Source organism: Mastomys coucha, unplaced genomic scaffold, assembly GCF_008632895.1.
Source record: "Mastomys coucha isolate ucsf_1 unplaced genomic scaffold, UCSF_Mcou_1 pScaffold6, whole genome shotgun sequence".
NCBI lineage: Eukaryota > Metazoa > Chordata > Mammalia > Rodentia > Muridae > Mastomys > Mastomys coucha.
Genome location: NW_022196912.1, coordinates 98719421 through 98740288, shown reverse-complemented (window position 1 = coordinate 98740288; position 20868 = coordinate 98719421). Strand labels below are relative to the sequence as shown.

Here is a 20868-nt window from a genome sequence, read left to right as displayed (position 1 = left end):
TTAGGGAGAGTCTGGTCTGCTGTTGTGGTCCGATGCGGGCACCATTGCCTTTGTGTGTATATATGGTCTGTGTTTGTGTGATGTGTGTGTATATGGGGTGTGTGAGATGTGTATATGGCATGTATGTGTATGATGTGTGTATATATGGTGTATTTGTGTGATCTATGTGTATTTGGTGTGTGTGTGAGATGTGTATGTGATATGAATGTATATGGTGTGTGTGATGTGTGTATATATGGTGTGTGTTTGTGTGATATATGTGTACTTGGTGTGTGTGATGTGTGTATATAGTATGTGTTTGTGTGATATATGTGTATATGGTGTGTGTGTGTGCATGTGCATATGGTATGTGCACTGTGTGTACAAGCATGTGTGTGCCATGGTGCTATGTGGAGGTCAGAGGGCAACTTCAGGTGTTAGACCTTGTCTTCCATCTTGTTTCTGAGCCGGGATCTCTTGCTCACTGCTCCACAGATGGGGCCCTGGAGCTTCCCAGGATTTCACTGTCTGCATCCTGTCTCACCATGGGCAACGGTGCCACACCTGGCTTTATCCAGTCTCTGGGTCTCCAAACTCCTGTTTTCACACTTGCAGAGCAACACTTTAACACTTTATCCACTCAACCATCTCTCCAGCTCTGAAACATTGCCTTCAAGGTCTATGGGAACATGTAAATTGACCCTGTACTGTTGGCTTTTCCTTATATATCTGAGCCCTCCAGTTTAACAAGGAAATGTGTGCCTTTACTGTGAACTTTTCCCCATGCTGCCCTTTGGATTTTTTGAGACAGGGTCGTGCTATGTAGCCTGGCTAGTCTCACATGACAATTCTTCGGCCTTAGTCTCCCAAGTATTGGGATTACAGGTGTGAGCCACCAGACACAATGAGGACTTCACGCATTTCAAGTAAGTACTCTAACTATGGGCTAGACCTAGGTAATTCTCCCTACCTGTGCTTCTCCTGGCCTCGGGAAGATGCTTGAGGATAGAGGGCAGCATATTGCTCCATGAGACTTCGGCTGGGGTTGTGACCGTCCTCCTCACACACAAGGACAGCAGAGGGCAGATATGGCTCCTCATAACACAGTGCTTTCATTTGCTCCGTTTCTCTGGGTCCTTCTCCTTTAAGATCTGATGCTATTGGGGAGCAGCTCATTGTAGACACTGAAACACCAATGAGCCGAATTTGTTGTTCTGGATGTCAGTGCCAACACTGGAGTTCCTAAGGAGGTCAGAGTAGCCATCCAGCTCCAGCAGGACCTTCCTGGCATTGGTTGCTCCTCCCTACCGATGTCTGCCAGGGACATGGCAGTTAGAAGGAGTACAGAGTTGTCTGGTACTTGGCAATAGATGTACACCTGTCCGAAGTGTGTCTTCCCAGACTCACATAACCAGGAGCACAGTGATGGGTCCAGAGTCTGACAATCTCAGTTGGCTGGGAACTCAGCAGGAAGCACTCCGGCAGTGAGCCCTCAGCAGGCGGTAGATACAGGCTTTCAGAAGCAGAGCATCACAGATGGCCTCCAGACCTATGCCTGGCTTCTGATACTAGCAGCTCTGCCCCCAGCAGGTGACAGAAGAACCCATGATGTCACCTGATGCAGGGAACAGAGCCTGGCACAGTTCCACCGCACCCACAGCCAGGGCCAGCTGGAGACTCTCAGCATTGCGCTTCCTCCACTCCCCCAGTTCCTGGGGTACCTGCAGCACAGTGGCCCTTGCCTCCTGCAGCAGGGTGCTCCAGGACCTCCTTTACAGGGCAATAGCATCTGCCTCTTGTCTCTAGTCCATCCTCAGTCAGCACTTTGACAACATCCAATTTTAAATTTCTATTCATCCTGACAGAGAAGCACAATGCTCAGTTCCTGGCTATACGGTCTCTCCAGGGGTCGATTCCACGTTTGCACAACCTCATTTCCAGGGTTTGTATTTCTTTAGGTTTTTGATTACCTCAGACAACTGAGTTGTGATGTTTTGTCATTTCATTTTCACATCTATATATTTCTTAATTATCACTCTGGCTGAATGAGAGCCTGCTATTTCCTGTTAACTCCTGGCTGGCCTGGGATCTGCTATGTAGACTGGGCTAGCCTGGAAACCCTGCTCCCTGCTGCACCCTTTTGATGCTTCTTGGAAGTCATAAATTCTAAATTCAGTCTTTTTGACCTTGAGGTAATTTTGAAATTATTTACCAACTCCCCCACCCCAAGTTCTCTAAAGCTTGAAGATGAGAAACACTGAACTAATGCTGGGATGCTCAGTGGGTAAGGTGCTTGTGGTCCAAGTTTCCAATCAAAATGGCAGTTTCGATCCCAGAACCCTTGTAAAGAGCCCAGCAGAGCGGCATGTACCGGTAATCCGGAGCAAGACAGAGTAAGCCGGAGTCTGGCCAGCTGTCCTAGTAAACTGAGCATGTGTGGAGGCTATCAGGTGTGTCCTGCTCTGCCCACATCCTCTACCCCGTCCTTTTAAAGTAGGCTCTCACTGACCCAGCAGCTGGGCTGCTGACCGGCACACCCAGCAATCCTTCTGTCTCTTTGCCCCTCCCCCTGCTGCTGGAGTTACAGGAGCATGTGACCAGGCCTGTTTTTTGTTTGTTTGTTTGAGACAGGTTTTCTCTGTGTAGCCTTGGCTGTCCTGAAACTCACTCTGTAGACCGTGTTGGCCTCGAACTCAGAAATCCGCCTGCCTCTGCCTCCCAAATGCTGGGATTAAAGGCATGCACCACCACTGCCCGGCCATGACAAGCATTCTTAATTGCAAAGTCATCTTTCCAGTCTTTAGACCTTCTTTCCTTTAAGTTAGTGGACTATGTTGAGATGAATGTTCAAAGACACATAGAATATTTAAAATTGTGTTGTCATAATTCTTGTTATTGTTAAGGTATTTGTATGCCACAGACAGCCATATTTGCTATGTACTAGCCGCCACACTTAGTAAAACAAATCTTAAATCTTGTCTTTCATAGACCCCTCCTTCCTGGATTTCTATTTAATACGTGTAAGTCAACATTATGCTGCTCCCCACCAGTGCCTTAAAAAATAAACCAATATATATATGTGTATATATATACACATACACACACATATGTGTGTTAGGCCTGTGGCACTCTTTAAAGGCTTTTTTTTTTTTTTACACTTTTTTTTTTTGAGACAGGGTTTCTCTGAGTAGCCCTGGCTGTCCTGGAACTCACTCTGTAGACCAGGCTATCCTGTAACTCAGAGATCTGCCTGCCTCTACTTTGCAGATGCTGGGGTTAAAGGTGTACACCCCTATTCCCAGCTTGTGGTCTTTTCCCAGATAGTTTTCTACCTCTTTATTCCCTTTTTTATGAGGGTAGGTGTTTTGCCTGGAGCCCAGTTCCCTGGGACTGGAGTCACAGATGCTTGGGAGCTGCCATTTAGGTGCTGGGAATGGAACTTGGGTTCTCTGGAAGAACAACAAGTATTCTTAACCACTGAGAGAACTCTCCTGCACCATTTTAGGGGAGGGGGATGCAGATACTCACTGCACGAATGCTGCGGAGGTCAGGGAACAACTTGCTGGAATCAGCTCTCTCCTTTCACACAACAGTCCTGGGATCAAACTCAGGTCGTTCTCAAGTTTAATGGCAGGTTCCTTCACCATTTTGCCAGCCCTAAAATCTTCAAAGAATGCCAGGCATAGTTGTACATGTCTTTATTCCACTGCTTGTGAGCTTGAAGCCAACCTGGGCTACACAATGAGGCCATGTATGTCTCAAAAGCCAAAAACCAGAGCTGGAGACGAGACAGCACAGTGACTGAGAGCATATACAGTTCTCTCAGAGGATGTGAGTATTTCCCATCTCCCAGGCTGGCTGGTTCATGACAGCTGTACTTCCATCCCTGGGGATTTGAGACCTTTAGTTTTTGAGGGTGTCAGCACTCATGTATACAAGTACACATGTATACATATAATAAATGTAAATCCTTTTTTTTTTTTTTTTTTGAGACAGGGTTTCTCTGTATGGTCCTGGCTGTCCTGGAACTCACCCTGTAGACCAGGCTGGCCTCGAACTCAGAAATCCGCCTGCCTGTCTCCCAAGTGCTGGGATTAAAGGTGTGTGCCACCACCGCCCAGCACAATGGCAGATTTCTATGAGTCTAGTCTATATAGTGAGTTCCAAATCAGCCAGAGCAACATGGTAAGACCTTTTCTCAGTTAAAACAAAACAAAACAAAAGACAAAAACCAATAGCTCTCTTGCTCACTTTTTCTCTGTATATATTATTTATTAAAATTTTAAGATTTATGTGTGTCTTGCTAGCACGTATGCCTGTGTACCATGTGTGCCTAATGCCTGCAGTCAGAAGTCAGATCCCCTGGAACTGGAGTTACAGATGATTGTGAGCCACCATGTGTGTGCTGGGACCCAAGCCCAGGTCCTCTGCAAGAGAGTGTCTTTAACCACTGAGCCATCTCTCTAGCCCCAGGCATTTCGTTTCTTTCCTATTTAAACTTGTATTATTGTTGTGAATGCACATATAGTCTTTGTGTGCCACAGTGCCGCAAGAAGCCAGAGGAAACCCTTCCATGGTTGTTTTCCTCTTCCTACTGTGTAGATTTGGAGGCAGCATTTGTGTCAGCAGGCTTGTGAAGCACTTTTACCTGTGAAGCCATTGTGACCCTTTTAACCCGATCCTGAGTACCCCTCCCCTAACCCCCTAGAGAGGGCATGAGGTGGGCTGACAGAGCAGTCAGTGGTCCTTACCGGCGGATACGGGAAATGCAGGCTTGCTCTCAGTCTAGCTTCCCTGGAATCCACCCACATGCTCCGAACACCCACGCAGGGTTCCTAACATTCAGAAACTGCTTCCAGCTGAGGTAGACACACCATGAGCCTCTAGCAGAATACAGTAACACTGCCTTCAAGATTCATGAAAACAAATGATGCCTCCATTTCTCACAGGAGTGAATATTCTGATTCCAGACGCCTTGGGCTGCTGGCAAGGCTGACCACTCACGGCTTTTGTTTTGTTTTGTTCTTTTGAGACAGGGTCTTTTTATGTTCTCCTGGCTGGCCTTGAACTTGAATTGATTCTTCTGCCTCTGCCTTCTAAGTGTTGGGATTGTAGTGTGCACTACCACACCTGGCTATCCACTTCCTAGCTGTCCCTCTGAAGAGAGTGGCAAGCTGTGGCTTTTTCTGCCACCAAATTATATGGTGCATCTTTTATCTATTTATGTGTGTGATTGCAGGGGTCCATTCTCTCCTTCTACCAAGAGGGTTCTGAAGATCCAACTCGGTCCAGCTGCTGAGCCACACTAGAGCTCCGTCATGCTTTACTCAAAGCTTAGGAATGGAAAGGTCTGTAGTTTCAGGACACAGAGAACACAGGATGCACTATGGCCTAATGAAAGAAACAGTGTATTACCATTAGTGTAGCTGTGTAGCAATCCCTCCCTTTCCTTCCCCTTCTCCTGGAGAGTCTCACTGTGTTATCCTTGCCTGCCCTGGAACTCATGTAGACCAGGCTGACCTGGAACTAATCATGTAGATCAGGCTGACCTAGAACTCAGAGATCCGCCTGTTTTGACTCCTTAAAGTTGTGACAATTTTGGAGTTTTGCTTTCTTAAACACACACACACACACACACACACACACACAGAAATATGAGAATATGTTTTTGTTTTAGCACCAGATGTGGGCTATGGGCCTGCTTCAGACTGTCCATAGCAGCTGACTATGATTTGCCTTGTGCTCTAACAGGGATGTGATTTTGCCAGTTGCAGACAGTTTCTGCCATAGTATGACGTTTGAAAATCTGGGGACTTTTCAGAGGATACATAAATGACAGGGTTCTAAGAGGCAAGGTTGCTTGTGGGTGGGTTTTTGATTGCTTGCTATTGGTTTTGGTTTGTTAAATATTTATGCCCAAAGAAGAATCAAGGAAAAGAAATTAGATATCCTGACAGCAAAGATCAAACTTGCCCAATGAACTTGATGCCCCTAAACCTACAAAGTAGCAAAAAGACCAATAACAGAGAATACACTACACACCTGGTGGGTTTTTATTATTGTTGTTTTTGTGTTCAGGAATGGATCCCAGGCTTTTGGCATGCAGAACACACATAAACTATCATTGAAGCCTAATAATTTAAAAAGATAATCCCCTAGTATATGAACTATTTGCATTATACTAGAACACATTTTCTATAAGCTTATAATTGGGTTTGAACATATTTACATAAATATTTTCTGAAAAAAAAAAACTTAAAAAAACCTAGAGTATTAAGAAAGAATGCAGGGATGGAAAGATGGCTCAGCGGTTAAGAGCACTGATTGTACTTCCAGAGATCCTGAGTTCAATTCCCAGCAACCACAGGGTGGTTCACAACCATCTGTAATGGGATTTGATGCCCTCTTCTGGTGTGTGTGATAGCTACAGTGTGCTCATATAAATAAAATAATTTTTTTAAAAAGAAAAAAAGAAAGAGGGCAGCCATGACTCAGCAGTGTGGGACTAGTTCCAGAGCCCTCAAGCTATAACCCAGTGCATAATCCCTTTATAGACAGCAGCACTAGATTAGCATATGACCCAGTGCACACACTTTAGATCATCTCTAGGTTGGGTGCTTTTTCATTTCTTTTCTTTTCTTTTCTTTTCTTTTCTTTTTTTTTAAAGACAATGACTCATTATGTAGCCCAGGCTAGCCTTGAACCCAAAGTAGTACTCTTGGCTTAACTTCCTGAGTGTACAGGTGCTCACCATGCCCAGCTTTTGGGTTATTCAGAATACAGACTGCCAAGTGATGTGATTTCATTTAGGAGGAAGTAGTCTGTTTGGTACAAATGCAATTTTTTTTTCAAATGTCTGATCGATGGTTGCTGAGCCCTAGATCCATAATACGGCACCATAAATAGCAGTTATAAACAGACTGGGTATTGCACCTTTAAAGGTACGCTCTGCTCTAACCCATATTGCCTTGTTACCAGCAGAGAGCACTAACTTCCAGTGTGTTGGCATCTACTGACCGGCACACAGGCTTTCCCAGCCCAGTGTTTCTTGGAAGAAAATAAGCACCGCTAGGCTCATGCATTCTTTATTCATTTGACAAATACACGAAAATCTGCAATCATCTATCAAAATCATAGCTTGCCAAGAGTTTGAAAGGAATGTATTAAAAAAGTTGTATTCACAGTCTGTAATGTACAAAGTAGTGCCCACGGTAGGAGAGGCCGGGCCATGACCGTGTTTGAGTACACGAGCCCTCAGAAGCCTTCACCCTGGCACTTGCCACTGCAGTGGCCTTCTACAAGTATGTGTCTGAATAGAAGTGGTTTCAGGGAAACCCTTCCTGCTAGACAGACATGTGCAAGCACTACACTCTAGGGCCCAAGGGGACACCTGCATCCACAAGATGCACATTGCTATCCCGAAGTCCTGTAAACAGCTCTGACAGTCAAGAAAGGGTACATTTCAGCACCAGGGTGTGCTTGGCAATGTACAGACTGGGGGCTTCTAGCAGCTGTGTAGACTGATGAGGTGCAGAAGACCCTGAGATGGGACAGCCCCTGGGTATCTGGCTGGCACTATCAAGGAGGGCTGCCAAGAACTAAAAGCAGTGCTTTTCCTTTGGTGTTTGTACAACTGCCCAGGTTTGGAGAAAGATGCAAGACGACCCCAGGGGTTGCTCTTAGACTCTTATCAAGATAGAGCATTATTTCCATCCCAAAGGTGAATGCAAATGTCCAGTCTACAAGTTGTCTTCAAACTCAGCATTAAGGACCACAGGGAGTGAGGAGAGGTGGCTCAGGTTGATCTGCATAGATCACCCAAAAGTTCATTTAACTGGGGGGAGAGGGGCTTGCTGAAAGCATGGGCTTCTGAAGGAATGAGGTCCCTTAACAGCACTCATTTTGTAAGCCTCAGGAGTTAAAAGTTAGGATGGGTGGGGTCTGGGCATGCAGCTCAGTTGGTAGAGTGCTTGGCTAGCAGGCACACAGCCTCAGGTTTGATCCCCAGCACAGAATAAATGGCACAGTGTGCATTTGAGTGATCTCAGCACTCGGGAGGTTCAAGATCATCCTCGGCTATAGAGTGGGTCTGACGAGAGCCTGGGGTTTCTCTCAGAAAGGGGAAGAGGAAAGAACAAGAAATGGAAGGGAAAGGGGGAAGGGGAGGGAGGGAAGAGGTAGGGAAGAGGGCAGGTGAGCCTCCTGAACCAAGCCAAGTACACAGGAGACTGAACAGATCCCTCAGCTTCTCAGCTTTTCTTCCAGGGTTAGATCACAAAGCCTGGCTTTGGGGGGTCAGAGACAGAGAGTCCCATTAGAAGCCTGACCTTGGAAGCTTGGCAGTTAATATCAATTTCACATTCAACAAACTAGGGTCAGGAATATCCATAGGCCCAGCAAGATGGCTAAGTGGGTAAGAGCATGCGCTTCCAAGTCTGAGGATCTGAGTTCAATTCTCGGAACCCACATGATGGGAGGAGAGACCTGCCTGCTGTTAACTGTCCTCTGACCTCATGTAGGCACGTGCTGTGCAGAAATAAGTGTAATATATTTGTGTATATATATATGCATGTATGTACATACATATGTAGACATACATGACTTGACTTGATGGCCCATCTTGTGACCCCCCAGCACTTAGAAGGTGAAGGCAGAAAGGTCATAAATTTGAGTTCAGCCTGGGCTAATCGGGAGACCCTATCCAATACGCTTGAGGCCACAGACAACAAGTAGTAAACATACTATTCACTTGGGCATCTATCACACAGGCCTTTGCTTTTTTTTGTGATGAAGTCAATAGATTGCTTTTGGCTTTCTCTGTCTCTCTCTCTAATAGATTGCTTTTGGCTGTTGCCCTTTGCTCTCTCTCTCTCTCTCCTCTCTTTTCCTCTTGGAGAAATTTAGTCATTTAGTTATTTGGTGTGAAAGCTGTGTACCTAGAGCCCCTTTAATCCAGCAGGATCAAAAACAGGAAGGAGCGCCCTTCCTTCCTCTCCAGCCTCTGCCCATAAATGTCCCGTGTGCTGTAGGCATCAGACCACAGCCCTAAAGCTACTGCATTTCTTCCCACTAGACAGTAAAAAAGTAACTTTTAACTCTTTCCACTAAGCAGGCGGGCTCAGTGCCTCTATCCCAGATGATGCCTGGCCACCTCTCTCCTGGACTTAAACACCTGCACACAAACACAGACCATACATACCCTCTTGTCACCAAACACGTGACACACCTGGGACCCTTACAGGCACTGCTCTATAGCTGAGACTGGCAAAAGTGCCTTGAACCAAAACTTCCAATCTGCTATCTGTGTGAGAGCCGAGAGGTCTTGGAGAAAGGGCTGGTGAGGTGGCTGGGCTGGTGAGGGGCTCTGGCCTACAGCATGCCTGGTGACCTGAGTTTGAGCCTCAGAACCCATGTAATTGTGGAGAGAGCTGACACCAAAGGTATGTCCTCACATATGCATGATAATAAAAATGGCAGACCCTTCTATCACAAGCCCCTCTCTTCCCTGCATGACTCTCTTTTCCGGCTCTTCTTCGTCAGCCTGAGAAGTGGTTCCTAGGATAGGCTGGGAGAGAAAGCTGGTGTCCTTGCTTGAGCCACACTCATTTCTCGAGTCTTTTCAGCTGGTCTCCTGGCTGAGGCGGCTGCCACAGGCACAGGGCGGCTGCTCAGCCTGTGCTCAGCCTACCGGCCCACAGCACCCACGCTCAGCTGTAAGCCACCTGAGGTGAGAGAAGAGATGGACTAAAAGTGAGAGTGAGGCCCTTTCTGAGGCTCTCACACTTGCCTGTGCAGCTAGCTCACTCTGCCCCACGGCTGTGGGAGGCCCGTCTTTCCTCTTGGCAGCTGGTTTAAGTCCTGCATCCAGGCACTTCCACAGCTAACCAAGAAACTTGGTATTTTACTGACACAATTGGTTCATGAACTGACCAACTGCCAGCATTGGACATTACTCAGAGCTATCTCCTAGCTCCTAGTTTAAATTCTGCCCTTGGCAGTGGATTGTGGTGACAAAAGAACAGCCAGGACAGAGAGTGCTTCACCAGCCACTCATTGCTTTAATTCTTTGGGCACACATCCTATTTGCCATTGAACTATGGCAGCACACTGACAGCACTGATTGATTAGACACGTAGTATCTGCATGAGGAGACCCCTGGGTTATCGGGCCACTAGCTACCTCCCAGAGCTGCCTTGTCTGCCATCAGAGGGAACCGCTGTAGGACAGGGCGAGATGGGGAGGAAGCATCCTGGACAGAAGTAAGCTTAGAGTGTGTCTAAAAATGAGGGATTTGTGGGAAACCCAGAAGTTACATAAGGATGACAGGGGACTGTTGAGCAATAGATCCATCATTCTGAGAAAGTATAAACTTTGGAAGCTGAGGTTACAACTCTCAGGATAAAGCAACCCCAAATTCGTCCAGACTGGCCATGGGAAGAAATGGCAACCCCAGGTAATAGTGTCAGTGCTTGAGAACAAAACTTGTCAAAGTCCCTGATGTGACAGGGGTTGGGGGTTTGTGTGGAGCAGTGTCCTTATTTAAACTTACAAGTGGGCAGCAAAGGAGCCTGGAGGGAGGCCTGGCCCAGGGCCACCTCTACACGGAACCTCCTGGACAGTGAGGATTCAGCTAGGACATGTTTTATTTCCAACATGGCTTGGAAGATGGCAGCTCTGTTTGGTTCACATCACTTCATTTAACCTCTTGAGAGTTCCTAGCGCTGATAAATCTCCATGCCCAAGGGTCAAAGTGCTGGCAGAGCCCAGCAGCTCCCCAGCCCAGCACATTTCCTTGTCCTTGTCTCTCTCAAGTCTGGGAGTTTCTGCACTGAGGGATACCGTCCGTTGCAATAATGGATGTTGGAAACCATTCTCTGTAGATGCTTCCTTCCACAGTCCAGTGCAGGTGGCTAGGGAAATTCAGAAGGAAGCTGCCAAAGTCCAGATGGAGTCCCGACTTCACTAGCTGAGGACACAGGAAAGCCATCCGTCTCCTCCTTCGGCTTATTTTCTGTTTTTGTTTTTTTGATAAAGAAGAAATATCCATGTTCTAACTGCAGAAATGCTATATATAAAACTGATGGAATGCAAGTTGGTCCATGAAGGGCTGCACAAGATAATCCGTGGCAAAGTAGAAAACGAGCCCAAAAGTGATGGAGATAGGGAGGGCTGGCAGCGCTTTCTTGAAAATGGCGAGCAGGAGTAATGTAAGGCACAGGCCCTGTGGAGACAGAGGCAGGAGTAATGTAAGGCACAGGCCCTGTGGAGACAGAGGCAGGAGTAATGTAAGGCACAGGCCCTGTGGAGACGGAGACAGAGGTGCACTCAGGACCATCTCCACGCCACACAGTCACCAGCACCACGCTCAGTGATAGACTCTCCTTGAGGCCTAACTTTTACAACAACATTTCATGAACTCTGGAGTCATGAGAGAAAAAAGTAGCTTGTGGCCCTGAGCCTGCTGGCCACACAGCAGCTCCTCGGGAGGCTGAGGCAGGACTGTCTGAGGCCAGAACCTGAGACCAGCCTGGACGACAGTGAAAGCTGCTTCAAGAGAGAAGAGAAAGAGAAGACAGAAGGGGATACAAGGGGGAAAACAAGAAAAAAAGTCTGTGCTGAAGACAGAGCCCAGAGCCCTGTGCTGAGTGTGGCTTCTACAAAAATGCAGTGGTTGCTTTTTTTCTTCATTTTTATATACACAACTCAGACTGGCTTCAAACTCTATCTTTCTCCCTCAATGCCGGGAGGAAAGTGTGCACCATGAGCCTGGATTAAATAGGGGAAGAGATAAGCTGACTTCAAATCCCCCATAGAGCTAAGGAGGACCTTGAACTTCTGACCCCTTTCCTCCTATCTCCGTAGTGTTGGGATATACCACCATGCCTGTATTCTGTGGTTGGAGATTGAATGCAGGGCTTTGGACGATGCAGGCACTCTCACAACTGAACTATATACCCCAACTCCAAGCAGTAAGAGATAGTTCATTTGTCGTTAGTAAGTCAGGTTTTTGTCTTTAAGATAGGCTCTCACAGGCTGGCGAGATGGCTTAGCCGGTAAGAACACCGACAGCTCTTCCGAAGGTCCTGAGTTCACATCCCAGCAACCACATAGTAGCTCACAACCACCTGTAATGAGATCTGATGCCCTCTTTTGGTGTGTACTTCTGGTGTGTAGCTACAGTGTAGTTATGTATAATAATAAATAAATCTCTGGGCTGGAGCAAGCAGGGACTGAGCGAGCGGGGTTGACTGGAGCAAGCAGAGGTCCTAAAAAAAATTCAATTTCCCAACAACCAGATGAAGGCTCACAACCATCTGTACAGCTACAGTGTACTCATAAAATAAATAAATAAATAATCTTTAAAAAAAAAAAAGAAGATAGGCTCTCACTATGTAGCCTAGAACTTAACAAGGTTGGCCTTGAACTCAGAGATCCACCTGCCTTTGCCTCCAGAATATCAGGATTAAAAGGTGCATGCCAACACATCCAGCTTTCTAAGTCAGTTTTGAAAGCCACAGCCATCATAAGCAAGATGGGACTTGGGATTATGCACTGGGCTTGCCTCTCTCACTCCACACCCACTGTCCCAAAGCAAGCATGTTGCAGGCTGTGCATCAGATGTAAAACCACTGACCAGTCCATGACTCAGCCCAAGGGTTATGACAGCCTTTGTTGAATCCTATGCTGCTGGACTCTCAAAGCCATTCATTTCATTTCTTTTTCCTTTCTTTTTCTTCTTCTTCTTTTTTTTTTTTTTTTTTTTTTTTTTTTTTTTGATACAGGGTTTCTGTGCCTAGCCCTGGCTGTCCTGAAACTCACTCTGTAGACCAGGCTCAGAGGACCACCTGTCTCTGCCTCCCAAGTGCTGGGATTAAAGCTGTATGCCACCACCACCTGGCTCACAGCAGTTTCTAATGAGAAGTACTCAGTTTCTTGGAGAACTCTTAAGAATACTCAAAACTAATTACCCAAGGGTGGGACAAAGATGAACACGGGACTGAGACCAGAAGCTAGTGTAGGAGGAGAATAGGGCGAGCACCTGGTGCTCCTGTTCGTTTAGCCTCAACAATACACTTCGCAGGAAAGACAGAGCTAGGCTAGAAGCATCGGCTGATTTTAATGTGTGCCAGAGTGGAGATATACTCAGGCAGACTCTGATTATCCATTTTTAAAAAGCTTCTTCAGCCAAGGCTACACAGAGAAACCCTGTCTCGAAAAACCAAAAAAAAAAAAGCTTCTCAAAGGATTGGAGTTCTTAGCCTGCCTGGAGTCAAAAGAGAATTCTCAGGGCTAGAAGATGGCTGGGCAGGTAAAGGCACTTGCCACCTAAGCATGACACCTGAGTTTGATCCCTGGAACTCATGTAAAAAGCTGGTTGTAATGGGAGCTCACCTGTAATCGTAGCATTCCTATGGAGAGATGGGAAGTTAGAATAGAGTAGAATAGAACAGAACAGAGTAGAATAGAACAGAACAGAGTAGAACAGAGTGCACGGCATATACTTACGATCAATATGGCTACAAAGCAGGCTATGGTTGTGTTCCAGTCTCCACTGGCGGTTGCTGAGGCCTTACCAACCAGAACACTGTAGAAAATGAAATCTCCCAATCCAAGTTTTACTCCTCCTAAAAAAAGAAAGATTAAGTTTGTCATTCTTTCCTATTCTTTTTCTTTTTTTTCCTTCAGACAAGGTCTTGTTATATAGCCCAGGCTGGCCTTGAACTTGTGAACCTGCCTCAGCCACTCAAGCCCTAGGAGTACAAGTGTGTACCACCACACCCAACTCTGTGATTTCATAATTCAAATATCTGAGCCCAAGCTGACCATGGTGACATGAGCCTGCACTCTTGAGCTACTCAGAAGTCTGAATAAGACGATAGTTTATGACCAGGAGTGTGAGGCCTGCCTGGGCAACATGGTGACACTTTGTCTAAAAAAATCAAAGCCAAATGAATCAAAAAGCACAGTCCCACACTGAAGGAGAGGTCAATAAATGATATACACAATTCAGACTTCAGAAAGATGGTCTCCTTTATCTTCTGTTCTTTCTACACAGGAGTTTTAGATTCTGTGCGACTCCGGAATCTCAATAGCCCCCCTTGCCCCCCACTACAGCGCTGCTCGGATTATCTGCTTATCATCTTAATTCACCACTCTCTCTGTTTCGTGTACATGAATTAAAAGCGGGGCACTGAGGGTGTGTGCTATGTGTGTACACGATGCCTAGAGGCCAAACATTGATGCCTGGTGTCGTCTTGAATGATTCTCTGGCTGAGTTTTGGAGACAGCATAGCACGTGAGAGCTGGAATGGATTCAGTTAGACTGGCTGCTCAGCAAACCCCAGAGATCGCCCTGTCTCTACCTGCCCAGTGCTGGGATCACAAGTGGACACGGCTGTGCTGACTTTTTTTTCTTTTTTTCTTTTTTTCTCATGGTCTTAAGGTATGTATTTTAGAAGAGAGAGAGAGAGAGAAAAGGTAGAAAAGTAGAGAGAGAACTTTTTTTTGAAACACACACACATACACACACACACACACACACACTGTGAGTGTTGGAGATTAAACTCAGGCCCTCGTGCTTGTGTGGCAAAGACCTGAAGAAGCTATTTCCAAAAGCCTCAGTGTCTGCGGGACAGAGAGCAATGAAGCTGGAGAACACGTCTTTTCATATGCAGATGGTGCACGTACTTTCCTCCGGGTCTTCACTAGTTAGAATGCTCCCAGAAAGTTCCTGGACAGCGGCTCTTGACTCAGGAGTGGAGCGATGAGGCCCCAGGTGACTGTCTCTTTGGGCCTCCCACTCCTCACTGAAGCCACCGTCATCGTTCCCAGAACCAGTGTCTTGTGTCTCCCTTTCAGCTCCTTTAAGAGAGAAGGTTAATTAGAGCACTTAATCTTTAGACCATTGCCTCCATGTTCCAGAGGGCAAGTCTCAGTTAAGGCAAGCACTGTAACTGCTTTTCTCCACATAAATTCTACCGTGGAGGGACGATGACATGGCACTGTCTAGGAGTGCTGACATTTTCTCCTTTATTTCTTCTTTTTAAGGAAGGAAGAAATGGCTTCCATCTTCTCTGCATGCAGTCTGGATATGCCCAGCACTGCAACTGTCAGGACCACAAGGAAATGAGGGCTGCAGACCATCCAGTATGTCAAAGGTGGCAGAACGGGAACCATGAAGAGACCTCACTCTTGTGAACACCAACAGGAAACATCTTTCTTGTTCAGTCCTCTATCCCCAGAGCACACCTAATCATCAGTCAGCATTTGTCAACTTACCAAAAATAGACAACAACAAACAATGTGTTGGCTACTCTGCCAACTTGACACAAGCTAGGGTTATCACAGAGGGGACTGCCATTGAGAAAATGCCTCCACAGACAAGAGTGGAGCTGTAGGCAGCCTTATAGGGCATATTCTTAATGAGTAATTGATGGGGAAAGCCCAGCCCATTCTGGGTGGGACATCCCTAGGCTGGTGTACAAGTTCAAGAAATAAGAAAGCAGGCTGAGGCAGCCATGGGGAGTAAGCCAGGAAGCAGCACCCCTCCACGGTCCCAGCTCAGCTCCGGCCTCCAGGTCTCTGTCCTATTTGAGTTCCCACCCTGAGCTCCTTTGCTGATCAACAGTGATGTAGAAGTGTAAGCTGAATAAACCCCTTTCTTCTCAAGTCTCTTTAGCCAGGGTATTTTTTTCACCTCAATAGTAACCCTGATTAAAGCAAACAACCACAACTTTTCTCTTTAGCTTAATATGATCTTTAGGGCTGGAGAGATGCTCTTCCAAAGGACTTGGGTTTTGTTCTCAGTATTCACATGGTGGCTCACAAGCACCTAAGTCCATGGCATCTGACATCCTCTGCTGACCTCCACAGATACCAGCCACATAGATGCGCTACATACATGTAAGCAAAACACTCAAAAACATAATATAAATACATATATGTATACATATAAAATAAAAATCATTTTACTTTAATTTAGGCCTACAACCTTCATTAGGCCTGTCATCTTAAATTTTTTTTCAGCTTTCTAAGGTTTGTCTTCTTAAGAAAACTCCTTTCTGCTTCAGTTTTACAGCACATTGTTCTCTATTTCATTCTGAAAGAGTTTCTGATGATGTTTCCTTACTGTCTTCTGCAGTATCACAGTCCTTGGTTATCACCATTATCAGCCCGCTCAAATACTGGCCTTCCTAGTGTAAGCATGACCACATCTCCTATCAAATGTCTTCAGCGACCCTGGACATACTGGACAAGAGACCTTCTGCACCCCACTCCCACCCCTTCCTGTGATAAGATGTCCCCATACAATCAAGGCTAGTCTTGAACTCACAGTGTCTGGGGGAATTTCAGCTCTTTGAACAGTCCAATGTGCATTTACTGGGGAAAGCTCATTTCTCTGGGAGATTCTCTGTGACATCTTTCTTTATCACACTTCTCCCTACATCCAGGGCTTCTTAGGCAAGTGCTCTGGCCCTGAACTTCAGCAAGGAGAGTGTGACCAAAGAGAAGGTTGAAATTACTCCTCTGTCATTTCAATTATTTATCTACAAATGACAATGAACCTGCAAAATGAGAGCATTTACAAACGAGCGCCACCTACTTTGTGTGTTATGCTTGGGGTTTTTGGGTACCCTCCTCTGGGCTTCTGGGTCTCCTTCAGCCATAGTCACCAACCACACCATTGTTGCTGTTGGGAAAGTCAGAGCTGCAGGTAAGTTCTCAAACCAGGGACCCTGCTCTAGCAAGCAAGAGGCCATTACTTCTCTATAGAAAGCACTGGTCTTTGTATAGAAGTAACTCAGGATTAAAACGATACAAGATTGCAGGTTAAGAAGCAAACATAAAACTGAATGTACTAGAGCTGGAGAGACGGCTTAGGGGTTGAGCCATGAATACACTGGCTGCTCTTGCAGAGGACCTGGGTTTGATTCCCAGTACCCACATGGTGGCTCAGAACCATCCATAAGTCCAATTCCAGGGATCCAACACTCTCTTCTGACCTCCATGGGCACCTTAATGCACTAACACAGCATTGCTCCAGCATACTTACAGGAATAGATGAGAGCTGGAAAGAGAGTCTCATTTCTTTCCTGAGCTGTTTCAACCAGCATACGAAGTGGACCTTTGGGGCACAAAACAGCCACCAAATCTAGAAAGGAAAAAAAAAAAAAGATACCAATAAAATATACTGACTAAAATATATAAATGGATTATATGCAGGGAAGGACTTACCTGAGGAAACAAGTCTAATATTTTTTTTTTTAAAAAAATGTTGGGTAAATATGAAAATATTTGCAGTTTAGCAGCTAAGAGAAAAAGCAACCTAAACAAAATAAAACAGAACCCATAGAAGACCTGTGTAAATTATACTCTGGCTTCACTGCTGTGGACTCAACCTACGGTATGTGATTACTGGGGTCTAGACACGACTCTTCTTAGCCTGAAGGAAAGAGGCAGAGACAGCAAGACAGAACTATTCTACAGTAGTTCTCATTCTGGGACAAGCAGAAATGGGAGGGAGCTATTTTTTAAAAATTCACCTATAAATTACAAATAGACGCTATTCCAAATATCAAACTTTTCGTAACACCAAGAGAGCAGAGTGGAGGAGAGTGTCCTTTCTTTATAGACAGGGCAGAAGGGGTACATTGTGCTGGCACACCTGCATGGCATGTGAGGCCTGCACTCAATCCCTAGCACAAGGCAAGCACACATAACTAAGGAATTTGCAATAAGAGAGCAACACATTTAAATAAAATGATAGCTCTGTACATGACAAAGTTTAGTATTTCTTCAGTTTCCAGTCATTAAGGTATTTCACAAGTATTTAGGTCTTAGAACATCTAGTGGTGCTAAAAGCTGACCTCAGAGAAGCAGTGACAGGCCTAAATTATGTCTGGTTCTAACACCATTTTCTCCCATCAACTACAATTTATTTTTCATTTTCTATGTTACAGAAATGCAGAAAACCTCAAACATTTAAAAATATCAAACAAGTATAGCTAAAACGGTAAAGGGAGACTTGACAGCTGGTGTCACTTCATTCAGGTCTTCAGATGGTCTCTCTCCGTAAGAACAGCACAGTGGTAACACTCTACACTTCCTGTACTTGCAACTAATGAGATCTTCAGCTGCTGCAAAGCTGCCACATCCTGTACCTATTTTGGTTTTATGACATGTTTCCCCTTATAGAATCTTGAAATGAATAGATTCAGTTATTATTAGTGCAATTAAAATGAATGAAAATTAATTTACTTAAAAGGTTTCAGAACACTTCTGACAAACCATTTTGAGACTTTGTAAGGAACAGGTTGAAAGCCATTATGTTAACACTGGGTATTCAGCTCATCCATACTCAGAAGAGCTGAAGCTCTGGGGTCTTCTCTGTGCTGTGAGCAGAGGCTGAGGGTCATGGAGAGAGTAACTCATGGAGAGAATTCAGACCCTAGGTCAAGCCACATGCATGCAACCAGGCAAATAATTTACCACTGTAACTTTCATGCTTCTTAGCAGCAAAAACCCTATGATAACCACCTCGCTGACTCCACAGGGTGGTATTTCAAATTACATTATCTATTGTGCTTGCTCACATGAGGGTGTGTGTATGTGTAACTTGCAGGAATTGGTTCACCTTGTGACTCCTGGGGTTCTTCGGGTTGTCAGGCTTGGTGGTAAGTCTTTTATTGGCTGAGCTATCTCTCTAGCTCACGACAGCATTCCTACTCTCAGCTACGCAGGATAGAGGGTGGACTTACATCACGAAGATGAAGTTACCATGAAGGTGAGGTGTGGAGGACGACTTTTCCAACCCTGACTAGTTGCTCAAGTATACAACAGAACTGGCTCAGTCCCACAGTGTTTTCTCTGTCAATTAGAGGGAGATGAGCTTCCAGTTACAGGTCACCACATACTTCAGTGTTTGAACAGTGACAAAGGAGCAGGCTCTTTAAAATAGTGACCACTGATTCATCTCTCACAACAGATCCCTTTTGGCTTCATGTGGGGCAAGAGCTGGAGGATGAATCCAGGCCCTGTTGCCATGGAGAGAGCACTGTTGTGACTTTTAGGACCCATGGCACAGCAGCTGCTCAAAAGCATGCTTAAATCATTTTTAATTTGTTTTTCTGTTGTTGTTTTGTTTTTTGTTTTGTTTTTTTTTTTGGTATTTTTGAGACAGGGTTTCTCTGTATAGCTCTGGTGTTCCTGGAACTTGCTCTGTAGACCAGGCTGGCCTTGAACTAATGGAGATCCACCTGCCTCTGCTTTCCAAGTGCTGTGATTAAAGGCGTGCACCACCATTGCCCAGCTAAAATAATTGGTTTTCACTGAGGACCTTTACTACAGTTATGGACTCTATCCACAGGTCTTTGTGTAGAATTTAAATACAATAAACAAACAGGCACTGGGCTTATTTTACAAATGTAAACCTCATTCTCAGAACTGTTTTTCTCTCCAGAGAGCTCTCAAAACATAGCCTACGCTGAACTTTTAATTCTTCTGCCTTCATCTGTAATCCCAAGTGCTGGGATTATAGGTGGACATTACTACCCTTAATTAAATTACTACTTATTTAATTAAAAACATTTTTTGAAAAAGGTTCTAAAGTAGCCCAGGCTGGTCTGAAACTTACTATATTAGCCATGGATAACCTTGAAACTGCTGGTCCTCTTGCCTCTACCTCCCAAGTGCTGAGACCACAAGAGTGTACAAAGTTAATCTTTAAAGGGGTGATTCCACTGAAGTTGCTGTATGATTTTGATCTTAAAAATGAATTGAGAAGATATGACACCCTTCTCTGGCCTCTGAAGGCACAAGGAATGCATGTGGTGCAAAGACACACTTACAGGCAAAACACACTACACAAAGTAAAAATTTGAAGAGAGAAAATTGAGGACAGTAAGATGTCTCAGTAGCGGTGCGGGCCTCCATGCCTGCCCTTCTGAGTTCACTGGGTCCCCAGGACAGCCTGAGGGAGGGGAGCACTCACTGCTGAAGCAGTCCTCTTACCTTTACACTCAGCCAGGACACAAGCCCTTCCCCCAAAATAGAGTACAGTTTCAAAACTGAGCTGAACATTTTTCAGTGTCCAGCATGCTGCTAGCACATCTCAGTATACACCAACTCCTGAACTCTTACAAGCCTGGAGATTTGTTCCCAACTTACAAGGGCATCAAAACTCAGGGGAACTGCTGTTGGCGGCTGTTGGCTTTGCTGCTTTTTACTGGGGTCTAGGGACTAAAGCCAGGGCCTCACATATGGGAAGAGAATTCTGAATCTGAGTCTTTGAAGCAGCAACCATGGCTCTTTCCATCAACCCAGCTCAGAGTCCTAAAGAACGCTTTACAAATCCTCTCTCAGGCTGGGATGGGGCTCACCGCACAGCACTTGCCTAGCACCAGCAAGTTGCAGGTGTAATCCTTAGCACTGTAATAGGAAAAATACTGAAGACTATGGGAGATAACCATTAAGAATTTCCTTAAATCAAGAGAACCAGAAGAGGAAGGAAAACACACCAGTGAGTATGTCTGTGATGAACAAAGTGTCAGTCTTGAGTTTTACCATATACTGAAATCACAGCCAAGATGAGCCATGCGGTCCATTCAGGGAGGTACTTGATAAATACCAGGGCCATGAGGGCACTGATCATAATGAGATATGCCTGCTGCAGTCGAAGGGGGCCTTTCCAGTGAATGGCAATCATCCCGACCACACCAAAATTCCAGATGAGGAGTGCAACTGTAATGTAGTCCACGGCGACATTGTAGGTCTTAAATACTTCCCTGAAAACAATCAAACAAGGACTTGTGTGCAATAACTCTCATGAACACATTGTTTAGAACAAAGATTTGAAATATTAACCATTTACACCCCATATTTGCTTTTTTT

The 20868-nt window shown here is 45.4% G+C and overlaps 1 protein-coding gene across 3 annotated transcripts in view; it reads right to left on the bottom strand.

Annotated features, from left to right (window-relative positions):
* Positions 1 to 10014: 10014 nt before the first annotated feature.
* Positions 10015 to 20868, bottom strand: part of Psen1 (presenilin 1) — a 47045-nt gene continuing 36191 nt past the window's right edge. For all 3 annotated transcript variants that reach the window (XM_031355366.1, XM_031355369.1, XM_031355368.1), the window contains 6 exons: positions 20542 to 20762; positions 17033 to 17131; positions 16583 to 16669; positions 14668 to 14841; positions 13486 to 13604; positions 10015 to 11200 (listed from right to left, as the gene is read on the bottom strand). In XM_031355366.1, coding sequence (XP_031211226.1) covers positions 11045 to 11200; positions 13486 to 13604; positions 14668 to 14841; positions 16583 to 16669; positions 17033 to 17131; positions 20542 to 20762 — 856 coding nt within the window. In that variant the 3' untranslated portion in view covers positions 10015 to 11044. The remainder of the gene's footprint in view (positions 11201 to 13485; positions 13605 to 14667; positions 14842 to 16582; positions 16670 to 17032; positions 17132 to 20541; positions 20763 to 20868) is intronic.